The sequence below is a fragment of the Stigmatopora argus genome, chromosome 2 (genome assembly GCF_051989625.1).
Source record: "Stigmatopora argus isolate UIUO_Sarg chromosome 2, RoL_Sarg_1.0, whole genome shotgun sequence".
Taxonomy (NCBI): Eukaryota; Metazoa; Chordata; class Actinopteri; order Syngnathiformes; family Syngnathidae; genus Stigmatopora; species Stigmatopora argus.
The window spans coordinates 8644336-8657875 of NC_135388.1; the positions used below are offsets into that span (position 1 = coordinate 8644336).

The 13540-nt window shown below is 40.1% G+C and overlaps 3 protein-coding genes across 3 annotated transcripts; 1 reads left to right on the forward strand and 2 right to left on the reverse strand.

Annotated features, from left to right (window-relative positions):
• Positions 1 to 1738: 1738 nt before the first annotated feature.
• On the reverse strand, positions 1739 to 8117 carry kifbp (kinesin family binding protein). Its single transcript, XM_077592682.1, has 13 exons — positions 7649 to 8117; positions 6788 to 6886; positions 6651 to 6730; positions 6526 to 6584; positions 5672 to 5796; positions 5446 to 5539; positions 4710 to 4822; positions 4480 to 4629; positions 4312 to 4386; positions 3865 to 4027; positions 3624 to 3798; positions 3328 to 3513; positions 1739 to 3127 (listed from the first exon to the last, which is right to left on the reverse strand). Exons 1-13 carry the CDS (start codon positions 8090 to 8092, stop codon positions 2989 to 2991), a joined length of 1902 nt encoding a protein of 633 aa, XP_077448808.1. The 5' UTR covers positions 8093 to 8117; the 3' UTR covers positions 1739 to 2988.
• Positions 8118 to 8701: 584 nt separating this feature from the next.
• On the reverse strand, positions 8702 to 11147 carry mpc1 (mitochondrial pyruvate carrier 1). Its single transcript, XM_077590741.1, has 5 exons — positions 10927 to 11147; positions 10208 to 10211; positions 9736 to 9832; positions 9423 to 9555; positions 8702 to 9277 (listed from the first exon to the last, which is right to left on the reverse strand). Exons 1-5 carry the CDS (start codon positions 10995 to 10997, stop codon positions 9256 to 9258), a joined length of 327 nt encoding a protein of 108 aa, XP_077446867.1. The 5' UTR covers positions 10998 to 11147; the 3' UTR covers positions 8702 to 9255.
• A 32-nt stretch (positions 11148 to 11179) lies between these two features.
• On the forward strand, positions 11180 to 13482 carry LOC144067178 (THAP domain-containing protein 6-like). Its single transcript, XM_077590718.1, has 4 exons — positions 11180 to 11394; positions 12366 to 12564; positions 12732 to 12851; positions 12948 to 13482. The coding sequence occupies exons 1-4, from the start codon at positions 11315 to 11317 to the stop codon at positions 13122 to 13124; spliced, it is 576 nt and encodes a 191-aa protein (XP_077446844.1). The 5' UTR covers positions 11180 to 11314; the 3' UTR covers positions 13125 to 13482.
• The last annotated feature ends 58 nt before the right edge of the window (positions 13483 to 13540 follow it).

Here is a 13540-nt window from a genome sequence, read left to right on the forward strand (position 1 = left end):
AGCCAAAATGTCTTCTAGAGAAGTCAACCCAAGTTATGATGAGTCTTCTCAAGTAGTCAATAATCAATGTATTAAGTCAGTCAAGTCAAAAAGTCAAAGAGGGGGAGTCACTTTGAGGAAAATATGAGTTTGTCACAGTTGACACATCTACGTCAATTCACAGGAAACAGCAACGTCAAATCTTCTTCAGGAAATGGCACGCTATCTATGGTCTATCAGTCACACACATTTACTCATGTTTAAGCTTCACACTGCAAAACCACGACCCATTTTAGGAGGAATAGCCACCAAACCCTGATTGAGAAACAGCACTAAAACTTTACTGAAAGTGACACCAACACAACAAAAATAGTCTTTTAGAGCATGACAAGTGTTGTGGTGTCGGACCAGCGTTCATTACACTAACGGTCAAAAAGGTCAGGAAATAGGCCATTCCCAAAGAATTAACATTTTTTTAATTATCTTTTTTTTTTGATGGGGGACAGTTGTGCAATCATTAAAAAAAATCAAAAGAAACTTCCCCAAAAAATGTTCCTTTAAATGTTTAGCATTTTCACCTTTATTTTGTGCCTCAGAAGCCTCTCACATTGTAGTATGTATATTTGTATGGTGTTTTACAAGTTTGTAGGGTTAAAGATGAGCCTGGATATTCTCTTTTCAAATTTGTGAACCCAACTTTGAACTAGTTTACATGGAAAATAAACTTCCCCAACACTGATGACAGGATGGTCACTTGCTTTTCACATATTACGCAAGAAGTTTCATAATACATATCACATGTTGACATAATGCTTCCAACCCAGCTTCCTTAGGAGTTTACAGTATTTCTCAGTTTTTCGCTGTTTTTTTAATTTTTTTATTTTTTTGCGGTTTGGAGGTTTTTGTGTTTTTTGTGTTTTTGCCGTACACAGCGAAAAACGAGGGAATACTGTGAAAAATATTTCTGCACACCCATATTTGGCTGTGTACCGCAAAAACTGCGAAAAACGGGGAATTCTGTATACAAATGTTCAAGATACACTTTTTTTAAAAAATCTGAGTGAATGCAATGAACTCATTGGCTGCCACTTTGAGTGATAAATGTCCGATTCATTTGAACTGAGAGAGTTGGTAGCGAAGGAAGGCAAGTGGGTCAGATGGAAGTGACACAATATAAGAGTTAAAAGAATTTTAGAACATCACAATCTTAAAAGGGGGAAGTGGTGAAAATTTGGTGAAAAGTGATAATATGTGTGACTCTTGCAATGGCCAACCACACAACATTTTGCATTTAAACTAACCTGCGAAGAATATGCACGTTGACTAGGAGCTACAACATAAAAAGACACTTTTCTGTGTATGTATCATTTATTATCATTGCATATATTATCTACATTAACACGACGCAATTAAGATAGAGGAGAATACTGACTATTTGACATGGCTTGAGGCATCACAAGATACAACATACTGATAAAGCACTTGTCCCTCAAAGTGTATTGAGGAGGGTGCATAAAATAAGTGGTTGGCTGCCATTGACGGTGACAGACGAAGAAGCCAGGTTGCTTTCAAAAATTGCTGTTTCTGCATTAACTTTGCTATGCTATTTTACCATGGACACGACTGAAAGTAGGAAAATAGATAAGTTATCATGAGGCATGCGGCTAAAAAGCTTCCAGAATTCTACTTCATTTGGTAGAGATGAGGATTTTTTTGTGGCGCTCACGGTCATGCTGGTCTTTTTTCTCTTTTTTTTGTAAAACATGGTTTTGCCACCGTTAACCTGTTGATGCCTAAATTTAAATTTGACAAATATACATCGGTAAGGCCTTGGGGAAATACAATACAATACAAAATGATAATAATAGTAATTAAAAATATATATACATAGATGTACATTAATAATAGCAGCAAAAGATTAAAAAATAAGAAAAAATAGAAAATGACTAAAAGTAAAAAAAAATCATTTTAAAAATACATTGTTACAAAAATAAGAACGTATGAATGAATTCCTTTTCATTTTTTGAAGTTTTCTTCCAAATTTTTAGTTTTCTGTACTTACTTTTACTCTTATTTTACATTTTTTAATGTTTTTTTTTTACTTTTCAATTTCTAGATAGTATTTTATATTCACACTATTTTCATGGTACTTATTTTTTCTTTCAATGTGCTACCTATAGCCATTTAATATAGATTGAGGCATCAAAGGTTTAACTTATTGACATTGATAACCATCTAATCCATTTTGACTGTCAAAATGGACCGGACGTTTATTGTAGTAAATGAGACGCGATAATGCAATGAATGAATTTAAGGTCAATCACCGTCAATGAGATAATTTATCGTGACTGACCCTCCCCTCAAAAAAACAAAATATGACTTAAATAATGTTCTGTACATTTAATGTAGGCGGCCCGGTGGGGCGAGTGGTTAGTGCGTCAGCCTCACAACTGTTCAAATCCAGGTCATGTCCATCAGAGTGGAGTTTGCATATTCTCCCCGGGCCTGCGTGGGTTTCCTTCGGGTACTCCGGTTTCCTCCCACATTCCAAAGACATACATGGTAGGCTGATTGGACACCCTAAAATTGCCCCTAGGTATGGTTGTGAGTGTGCATGGTTGTCCGTCTCCTCGTGCCCTGCGATCGACTGCCCACCGATTCGGGGTATCCCGCGCTTCTAGCCCGGAGACAGCTGGGATTGACTCCAGCATCCCCCACGACCCTAATGAGATTAAAGCGGTTCAGAAAATAACATCAGAATAGACATTTAATGTAGGGAAAAGGCGTGTTGTTCCACCACAGCGAATTGTAAAAGTTAATTGGTGATATTATCCATTAAAGAACTAAAACAATTTGCATTCAAGATGTTAAAAAGTCTGCTTTCTCTCAGATCATATCTTTTTTTTTTACATGTACATGTGTATAAGGTCCTACCGTATTTGTTTGTGACTGCACCAATGCATGCACACGCGCCACAACCAATGAATGCAAGATTAAGACGGGTAGAATTCAGTTGTTAGCAACCATTCTGGCTTTGAGACGGTTGATTTTGAGAGGAAGCAGGCCCGCCATCTCCTTACTCAACTCCAGTTCCGACTCCACGGCGGCGGCGGCCTCTGGGTGGGCCTCGCAGTACTCCACCACATATCTGGACGACAGGCATAGAACTGTTAAACATCTTTGTAAAATGTCACTCTATACTTCCAAACCTTCCAAAAGCTTTCTTTATATTTGTTGACACCGTGAAATTTGAATTCATATTGACACCACTCCGCTCAGTTTATATTCAAAATTTGTACAGCGTCCCCAACTTTTTGGGAATCCGGTTTGGACGATGAATGGACATACTTGTAGTTTTCCAGCGAGTTGTTGAGGTTGTCCAGCTGCGTAAGCGGGAGAGAGGAAATCAGTCGGCTGTGCAGTCGGGCCACTCTGAAACGGGCCACCAGCGCCGGCCTCAGCACCTCCTCCTCTAGGTGCTCCGGAAACTTCCCATCGGGAGAGCGTAAAGATTCCAGGAACATCTGATAGTATCTGGAATGGGGCACGTTCAATATCAACGAAATGGCTTATTAAATTCTCACAATATTTAGGATTTTTTTTTATCCCGTGGGATCAGACTAATCTCTGAAATGTGCCCTCACTTGGTGGAGGCACAGCAGAGGGTGTTGAATTTCTTAATGATGTGATTATCCAGAGACTGTGTGTCCGCTTGTCTGTTGGCCACTGTCAGTTTCAGGTCCATCATTTCATTGTAGGTCTCGGCCAGCTCAAACATCAGCTGTCTGCGGATCATGAGGTAGTACTGGGCGTTCAGTTCTGCGGAAAAGCAAGCGCACATCTCAAGGAATTGGAAGAAACGAGGCACAAGACACAAAAAAGTACCAAGACAGATGGTCTCCAACATGTCGACACGTCGTTTGTGCATTTTGCAGCGTCGCTCGACGTCCTCTTCAAAGAAGGCCAGGGTCCTGAAGAGGGCGCTGTGATCCTGCAGGATTTCGATGTGGTCCGTCACGTAGCCGTCCATCAGGAAGTACTCCTTGGCCTGAGAAGAGGGAATGGAATTTTAGAATAACAGGTATCAAGTGTGTAAAACTCGACTAAAGAGTGGCATTTTGCGCCAAAAAATGAACACAATAAAAGTCCATTTTGAAAGCAGGAATGAACTGCCAAAAATATTAAAGTAAAAACAAAAATCTGAGAGCCCTGGGTATCACTTAATTGGTTGTGTTTGTGTAATAAAATGAAGCTATCCCACATTTAACCCCTGCTCTACATGTAGCTCAATTTTTCTGAAGATGAGTGCAATGCCTGTTGATTTTCCATTACCTGTGTGACATAGTTCTGTCCCACCAGAAAAACATTCCTGGCCTCAGTAAAGTCCAGCGGGAGCAAGCAGCTAACCTATATATCCCAAATAACAATATCATATATCATTTCCAGCCGGAATATTGTTTGGGAAAGACGGCCCTTATGGATTGACACGCGCATTCCGACCTTCTCCTCCAGAGTGGCGATGGAGTCAAAAGTATCCTCAGAGCCAAACAGCAGAGCACTCTTTCTGCCCTTTTCTTCTTCCTCTGCCTCAAGCCTCCTCTTCCTCTTCAACTCGTCTTGAAGATCAGTATCCAGCTCGCCAATGTTGTCCTGCGACCACACACAAAACGATGGACGAAGAGACGGCGGGTAATACGCTCACGGAAGTCCCCGTGAGAACAAGACGGTACCTCGAGTGCTTTTTTGGCATCCTCGAGGAGAATGAGACAGTATTTAATCCAGCATCTGGCGATCTCGGCTCGCTTCTGCCGCAGCTGATCCCGTCGCTCGCTCTCTGTCTCGCCTGAAAGAAAATGAAGAAAAGCGTGCTGCTAATACGGTACACGGTCGATTGGTCGCCGGTCTTTTGGTCGCCGATCTTTTGGTCGCCGGTCTTTTGGTCGCCCGGAAGGTAAGTGATAATTACCATTCAAATCGTTGCTCAAATTCCCTAAATACAAACTGCGAATTACTATTTAGTCATACTTAATGCCCTGGTAATTATTAGGCTAAAGAAAAGCTCCAAATTTCCCGGACTTTTATTGTTTTTTGTTGGAGAACTTGTTAAGACCCTGACTGACGTAGCTTCTTAAAGGGACAATGCATCTACCTACATACAAACTCTTATACACACTCATGTTGGCTCAGTAAAACTGCTCATGGCCATTGTTGGCTTTTATTGATGCGCAGACCATGTTGTTTTAACCTGTTTTGTCGCCAGTCTTTTGGTCGCCGGTCTTTTGGTCGCCAGTCTTTTGGTCGCCAGTCTTTTGGTCGCCCGTTGTCGTGGTCGGGGCGACCAAAAGACTGCGACCAAAAGACTGCGACCAAAAGACCGGCGACCAATCGACCGCACACAGCTAATACACTTGGACTCGAGGAAACGATGACAACATTTAGGTTGAAATAGTCAACCAAAAGACTCACTCTCTTGAGCAGCAGCCTCCGAGGGAACTTCTCCCGCTAGAGCAGATATGACTGTGGCAGCTGAGAGACAGTGTCTGCCCTCCATGTATCGCCCCTGTGGAAAAACCACACACAAACCGTGTGACTCACACTGAATAGCCCACGATTATGATTGCACTGTAGAAAACGTCAGGAATGATTATTAACAACTTTTATGAGCCAATTTGGATTCGCCTAGCTCTCTCACCTTTGTGATGTAATATTGTGAAAGTGTGGCAGCGTTCAGAGCCCATTCCATTGGACTGAACTGATTTAACTGCAGCTGTCTCTGCAGGGTGCTGTGGCAATAGGTGGCAGCTCGCTCCGTTTGCCCTGCCGAAGTAAAAGAACAAAATAGCTCATGTAGTGCTGTGCAATTTAAAAACATTTATACATCACGAGATGAGCCAGCCAAATCATATCACGATTCACCACATATTTTTTTAAAATTGGTGAAACTTATACAATAAGAAATTTTATAAATAAATTCATTAATATTGATATTGGAACAAATTGTATTGTCTGTGTGGAATATATGTGTTGCTATTTTCAACTGTTTTGCGTGTATTACTCACATATGGTTATGTATATGTATATAGTAAGGCTTAATATTGAATATAGGGACATCTTGAGGCCGATTGGTGGTACTACTATGGCATAAGGAAATCAGTTGTCCCTCGATTATCGCGACTTCACTTGTCGCGAATTCACTATGTCGCAATTTTTTTCTGCTATTAATTATTTATTTATTTTTTATGTTCATAAAAATGTGAAATCCGGTGGAACTCGCAAGCGGAAGCCACTTTTGCTACTAAGACTCAGCACCGAAGAAAAAATATATTTTTTAATATGGGTGACCCTACTTCGCGATTTTTCAATTATCGCGGTCATGTCTGGTCTAAATTGGTCGTGGCAAATTCATTTCAATTACTTGCAGAAGAATGGAAAGAGCCACATCATTTGACTTCAGGTGTGTTATATAGTGCAGAAAGCATTGTAAGTCCTGCATGAAAAACTATTCAAAATTATTTTAGACGTTTGACTAAAATGAGAAAGACTCACCAAGGTTTTGGTAGACCTGAGCAAGGTAGTACATAGTGTGCGTGTAGGCCAACTCAAACCTAATAAAAGAAGAGACAATTAAACAAGGAAAGAAATGAGCAAATTGTGGACTAGTAAAGACTTACTTTTTGTTCTTTTCTTGGTGTGTCAACATCTTTTCATTGGTGGTGAAATGCTCCACCAAATCAGTGGGGGGACTTCCATCCTGCATGATTTAGATTTGATTGAAATAGCTGTCATAGTGCTTAACAAATCACCTCACCTCCTTCATGTAGCGAAGGTAGATGGCCTCGGCCATCTCTAAAAATCCTTGTGCCATTTCCGTCTCCTCCCGACCTGCCCACAGGATGCCCAGCTGGTTCTGAAAGCAGAAAAACACAATTCTGGTTGCCACAATGAATCAACAACTAAGCAATGATGAAATGACATCATTATTTAGCACATCTAATAACCTGTTCACAGCATTTGACAGATATACAACACATTAAATCCATTTCAACTGGTTGTCCGTCTCCTCGTGGCTGGCGATTGGCTGGCCAACCGTGGTACCCATAGTTAGCTGGGATAAGCTCCAGCACCCCATGTGACCCTTGTGATCTTATTTGGATGCACTTTTAATGAATGAGTACATTTACGGATCGATTCCCACTCGGCGGCAGTATGGTTGTGAGCGTGTCTCTCCGAGTGCCCGATGGCTGATTGGCGACCAATCTAGGTTGTAGTCTGCCTTTCGCCCTAAATCAGGTGGGATAGGGCCCAGCAACCCTTGCGAAGATAAGCTGAACGGAAGATGAATGAATGAAATACGTTTATATATGAATTAAATCTGAAATCTAAATTTAAACAGAAATACATCCTGCTTATGTCCCCTAATAAAAACCTAAAGATCCTTTTTTTCATTGAATTTGTCTGGTTGCTGACCATTGACAATGATACAGATCCCATTCATTTAAAACTGGGATGACTGACTGGGAATGGTCATGCTTCTGTGCCATTGACTGTGACAAACGTCCAATCTACTAGTGACCAAGGTTACCACTGAATAAATTAATGCCAGTTCATAGCGCATGCAATAAATAGTATTTTCCAAGTAAGTCAGCATCTTCCAAGGCACGTTATTTACCCGGACGTGGATGAATAACGACACATTCTCGCTTGACACTTTGCATCTCTCCAGCAATTTCATGCAGTTCATGAGATACTCTTGGCCGGCCGACAGCTCTTCCGTGTCCACATGATTGACGCCGAGGTAATATTCCACCGCGGCGAGCCTCGCGGTCCTCTGGCCGACGGGCGAGTCGCCGGCCAAACCCCGTTCGAATATTTCCTCCAGTTGGCCGTCCACCGGTTGGTCGCCGCCCTGCGCGGTGCCGTCATCCTCCCCACCGTCACCGACCTCGAAACTCTTCAGCGAGCAGTGTATCTCCCGAAGGAGGTCCCTGGCCTTGTACTTGGAGCGGAAAGGGTCGTTTTTAGGGTCGTTTCGGGATTTGACGTCTGTTAGGTTTTGGGCGTTGGTGAATTTATCGCAGATTGCGTTCCACTCGTCGCTGCTGTTGGACGCCATGTTTGTTTTCTTCCTTTGATGCGATATGACTGGTTGTGACAACAGTGACACCTATTGGTGGAAATAAAAAAGGAGCCGAGCGCATATACAAAAGCTAGATGTCTCAAGCCAGATTTAGGGAAGTAAGTAACTTTTGGCAATTTTTCGTCTGAGTTTTTTTTAAATAATACTTATATTATTATTATTATTATTATTTGGTGTGCTCTATTGTATCGGACATAAAATGAGTGCAAGTCTATAAACCTTCTGGTTTGCCTCAAGATCTACTCATGTTTCAATGATTCACGTCAGATGTTGGAAAAAAAAAAACTCTGTTTGAAAACCGGTGGATAATTGAACAATTTATGACTATTCCAAAGTATCCAAGCTCCATTGAATACTGTATTCCGTTATATGCTCCAAAGCAAAATGGCCGACAAGCGACGACATTGGTCTCCTTTGACATCAGACATCTAGTTCACCGTTCCGCTCATCTTCACAAGGGTTGCAGGGGGTGCTGGAGCCAATCCCAGCCAATTATGGCAGTAGGCAGAGGACAGCTTGAATTGGTTGCGTGTGGATGGCTTTTACTGTCAATGATGGCCAGTTTAATGACTCAAGAAAGTACTATTAGTTTTCAGCCTTTTTTATTTTTCAAACCCAAATAATTAGTTCAATAAAGAGAGATTGTGATTCAAGACAATAAATTATTACATACCGTGCAAAATTAGTCAGCAGGAACAGACGTGAGATTAACACTTTGATGAATAGCATCCGGGTTGTTTCATTTTGCCATATTCAACTGCCCTGTAGTATATTGTATTATTGCTCCATGAGTAACAGTCTGTATTCAATTTAAGTGTTAATTCTGTCAAATGGAAATTCTAGTTTTTCAGTGAAACATCATCAATAAGATGGTGAAAACAGTACTAGTATACATGTTGTCTAATAAACCAATGGAAAAATCTCCAGTGCAAAGTGAAGTGGGCAACAATGGAAATACGAATTCAAACAGTAAAATTAAATATAAAAGACTGATTTGTTGTAAAGGAGGACAACAAAAGTGTCTAACTCGATCATTGGCTAAAAGAGGGGGATACACAGATTCTGTGATTAGATGAGTGCACACGTTTGTGTGGCTACTTTCAACGTTGTGGTGGAACAGGAAAGACCTCACTTTGCATCTAAGAGGTCTTCTTCTCGAGGCTGAAACCACACAAAAAAAACAATGTATGTTTTTGTTTTAATTATTGTTTGACAAATTGGACCCAGAATGAGCATGTTTTTGATTGTGCTTCATCAAAAATGTTGGTTGCACAAAAATAGCGGCTAAAAACTTGTAAGGAATTACTTGTATTTGATGAGCCGTCCACCCTGAACCAGCTGTGCAGATTCGTTGGTCAAATGGCAAGCAAACAGCAGCCAGTTACGTGGTTGCACTTTGTAGGCAAAACGCATGAACACCAGCGAGTAACAACACAGGGCTGAAAGTAGAAAAGGCAGATGACAATTGTTTTAGAATTACATTTCCCATCTTCACCGATGAGATCATGCGACCAAATCCACACAAACTGGCGATTGACCAGCATCCCGGAATAGATTGTAAAACACAAGAAGGTCATGAAACACAGAGGTAGAACGTGGGATGTGTGCATGTCTCTCACCAAACGTCATCCTGCCACTGATAATCTCGGGGCTCTTTTTCACGTCACTGAGAGCGGCGATGGGGAGGCCCCAGTTTGCTACTGGACCCCAAAAATGCTGTAAGCATACACATAAAAACAAGGAAATGAAACACAAGTATAGACGTTTGAAACTGACTAACACTAAATTAACACTGATTTTTTTCCAGCATAAAAATCAGTCGCAACATACAAGCAACCAGGGAAAATAAATTCATTCCTATTTTATTTGATCAGATGTGCAGGCAATAAAGTTGGTTACTCTCATGACATTGGTCATATGACACAGACTAGCTAATCGGTTTCATTTTTTTGCTAATTTGGAAATGAAACGGGGTTCCATTGCTTTTCCCTGCATCATCGGATGTTGGAGCTGAATTTTTACTGCTGATTTTTTTTGCAACTGATTTTTTTTATTGAAGCAGACTGTTCAGCAAAAATAAAGAAAACTTACTGTGCTGGTGAATGTTTTTCCAGTTGTCAGCACCACAGAGAAGGGGAAAAATAGTAATAACACAAAAAGACAAAGGTTAACTAAGTCTCATATTAAGTATTTTCCAAATGAAGTGTTCCTTGGTTGTAGGGATGAATCACATCACAATTTAAGATAAAAAAAAAACATTATCAATTCCTGCTTTTAAGCTTCCTTCGACTTTCACCATGTGCAAGTTAGTACACATGTACCTTTTTTCATGATAATTTGTGTTAGAGTAAAAGCAAGCAAAGAATTGCCAAACATTCTTCATCAGTGGTTGAGGACACTGAAACCAAAGGGTCACGGTTCGAGTCCCAATGCATGAGAAAAAAAAAAATAACACTGGTGTCAACAATTACATGTTTAATATTTTGTCACGTGGCTCAATTTTCAATAAATATCCATTTGGACCAAGGTGGCAGCACTTCAAAGGAATCGGACGTCGAGCACAGTCAATGAGTTTGAAGCGTCAAATACTAGTTGTTCCAGATAGTCTTGCAATTGAATTTTAAAACAGACTACTACGCAGAAACCGAAACTTTAATCAGCCTAAAAAATAATAATAAAAAAAAAACACGAGGACAATTTTACTGTCGGCCAGTGATAGGTTAGCTTGATGTTTTTAAGTTGTCAGATAGGAGCAAAAGTACACGTTGAATAGCTTGTGGCTACATTAGCACACGCAATTTCATAAATACCTCATCAAATAATCCCGGAATTCTTTACTCCTCAGATGGTCAATAGCTTTACGTGCAATTGTCCCGGCCATGATTAAAGGCTTCGCTACTGTCTATGATGACCAAAAAAAATGGTGAAATCTACGTTGAAGGGTGATGAACTTCAAGAGAGTAAGGACTAGAGGACGGTGGGTCGAATTTCCAACCACAAACAGCTTTACGACACTACTGCAAAGGGGGGCAACTTTACGGCAATATTTCGCCTTTTTTTTCAGGAAGAGCTAGCTAACGCGACACGTACCATTTCCCCTTTGAATTGCATGCCTATGGAGAGGCTAAGCTAGTGGGGGCAAAACGCCGGGGCATTCCGTGTTCGTGCGCGGAAACAAACGAAAACAAAATATTTACAATGCCTGCACATTGTGCGGCGTACGGTTGTAAACAACGACGCACGGCCGAATCAAAGAAAAAGGGAATAACGTTTCATAGGTAAGATTAGTTTGGGGTTCTTTTTATTTTACTACCAGGGTCACAAAGCTTCAGTGGTAATGTATTTAAATTTAAATTAAAGGATTAAGGTCCAAATATTGTTTGTATTTGGCTTTTAAATTGAAATTGGCAATTGCAGCGCGTTAGTGGCTATTTCTTGTGGGGGCTGCCAATATGCGTGTGTAAATAACATGAACCACTGACTAAGTCTTTCACTGCCAGCCCTTTTCAAAATAAGAGTCCCCCAAGACAATATTTACTGCGGATTTATCAACAGATACAAAATCTTATATTCCATCATTATATAATCACCAAATCTATCAGCAATGACACTAGATAGAGCTAGTCACTTAAACAGTGCTTCTCCATTAGCTCAGGGGTCATTCCCTGACCCCAAATCCATGCAGGAAACTTTCACTAGTTTGTTTTACAGAAATAGTTATACACAAATAATTGAGTATGATGAATTCAGCCATCTTCTGCATATTTAACTTCAGTCTCACTCTACAGAAGGTCTCCACCTTGTGGACTTCCCATGTGTGGCTCCAGTTTTTTACCTAGGTCTACAATGTCTTTTGTGTCTGTCTTGGTTGCAACCACGGAAATTTCCCAAATATGGGATGAAATAAAATTCTAATCTAAATCTCTAAATCTAAAGCTTGGTTGCATTTTTTTTTGCTCATGCTTTAATCTGAATACACACCACAGTTTTAGAGGAAAGGGTAAATTGATTGCTGTCAGGCCTCCCATTTCATATGGATTGGACATTTATTATAATCAATGGTTGCTAATCCATTGATTTATAAGAATGAAATTGAGACATATGTTGAATATACTGGAAGTGAACTCAACTTCACAAAACCAGTGGTTTGTTATACTTTGAAGAGTGATTTTTAAAAATTGATAATAGTCAAAGACTTTCCCTTGGTGGAATCAAATAGATGACTGACAACATCTCTTATGCCAAATAGGTTTCCTGGAGATGAAGAAATGAGGAGAATGTGGGAAAAAGCTGTGAGGAGAAAGGATTTTATTGCAAATAAAGAAACGGTGCTCTGCAGTGACCATTTTGAATGTCACGATATGGACAGGACGGGGCAGATTTGCCGGATTAGACCTGATGTCATTCCATCAATATTTAACTTCCCAGATCGTCCCCAAAAAGAACGGGTAAGATACATTTTGTCTCATATTTAATAATAACATCCCTGCCATTGGAGAAAAGAGTCACGAGACGTGCAGAGATTCTGAGATAAGAGCCCAAATTAAATTTAGAGGCACCTTCATTTAAAAATTATTACTGTATGAAATTTGTTTTTCTTCTATTTTACCTCTAGCGGAAAGAAAAAAAGGAAAGAACAACACAAACCTCCATGAAAGCTAAGGAAAGCATGTCTCTGTCCTTAATCGCCCCTCCAAAAATCACCAAAAAGAAACTGCCATTTAAGATTGAACTTGTGAGTATTTTTTTTTTACTTGTTCAGTCAGGATCTGTAAGCGACAGTGAAATCAGTGATCAATTCCACATTTTCAACCCCGTTTTTTTCTACCAGGACCACAACTATTCACTACCCAGTTGTCCCAAGGCTTTGAAAGACAAGTTCAAGGTGGCTGCGTCCCGTTTGTGGGCCCTGGAAAAGGAGAAGAGAAATGCTCAGGTGCGAGAACGTAGGGCGAGGAACACTCTCATGGCTGTACTGCACAAGCCACTGTGCAACCCTTTTAACTGAAGCTACGTATAAAGTCACCGTTCATCGAGAAGAACTGTCTTTTTAACTCTGGGAAAAAAGGTCAAATCAACATTTTTTCCAGTATGCTGTAAATATTTGACATTTTTATATTTCAAATGTAATTCAAAAAAAAGCTTCAGGTCAATAATGTTATTTGCTCATGACTTGGATTTTTTGGGGGGTTTCAAAATGGTCTTATTACAGTCCAAGGTAAATTGTTTGTGTTTACTTGAGATTGAAACTTGTTTTGTTGTAAATAGTTTTAAATGTCAAACTGGAATGACTTGTGTGTGACTAATTTTGATGATAACAAGGCTTGTTAAACTTGTATAATAAATGCCTGCATGTTTTCATAAAAGGAGAATTATAATTGATTTTTCCTTGTATTAACTTAATGAAATGAAGAGAGGAAGACT

Bases quoted from the DNA above. Each gene is read 5' to 3' on its own strand.
- mpc1 (XM_077590741.1), bottom strand. From the start codon at position 10,997: ATGGCCGGGACAATTGCACGTAAAGCTATTGACCATCTGAGGAGTAAA. The intron at 9,556-9,735 runs GTGAGAGACATG...TTCTACTTTCAG, and splicing joins CAGTGGCAGGATGACGTTTG to CCCTGTGTTGTTACTCGCTG. The intron at 9,278-9,422 runs GTAATTCCTTAC...GTGTGGTTTCAG, and splicing joins GGACGGCTCATCAAATACAA to CCTCGAGAAGAAGACCTCTT.
- LOC144067178 (XM_077590718.1), top strand. From the start codon at position 11,315: ATGCCTGCACATTGTGCGGCGTACGGTTGTAAACAACGACGCACGGCC. The intron at 12,565-12,731 runs GTAAGATACATT...TTTTACCTCTAG, and splicing joins ATCGTCCCCAAAAAGAACGG to CGGAAAGAAAAAAAGGAAAG. The intron at 12,852-12,947 runs GTGAGTATTTTT...TTTTTCTACCAG, and splicing joins TGCCATTTAAGATTGAACTT to GACCACAACTATTCACTACC.
- kifbp (XM_077592682.1), bottom strand. From the start codon at position 8,092: ATGGCGTCCAACAGCAGCGACGAGTGGAACGCAATCTGCGATAAATTC. The intron at 5,797-6,525 runs GTGAGTCTTTCT...TTACTTCGGCAG, and splicing joins TCAGGTCTACCAAAACCTTG to GGCAAACGGAGCGAGCTGCC. The intron at 3,514-3,623 runs GTGAGGGCACAT...GCCCCATTCCAG, and splicing joins CTCTGCTGTGCCTCCACCAA to ATACTATCAGATGTTCCTGG.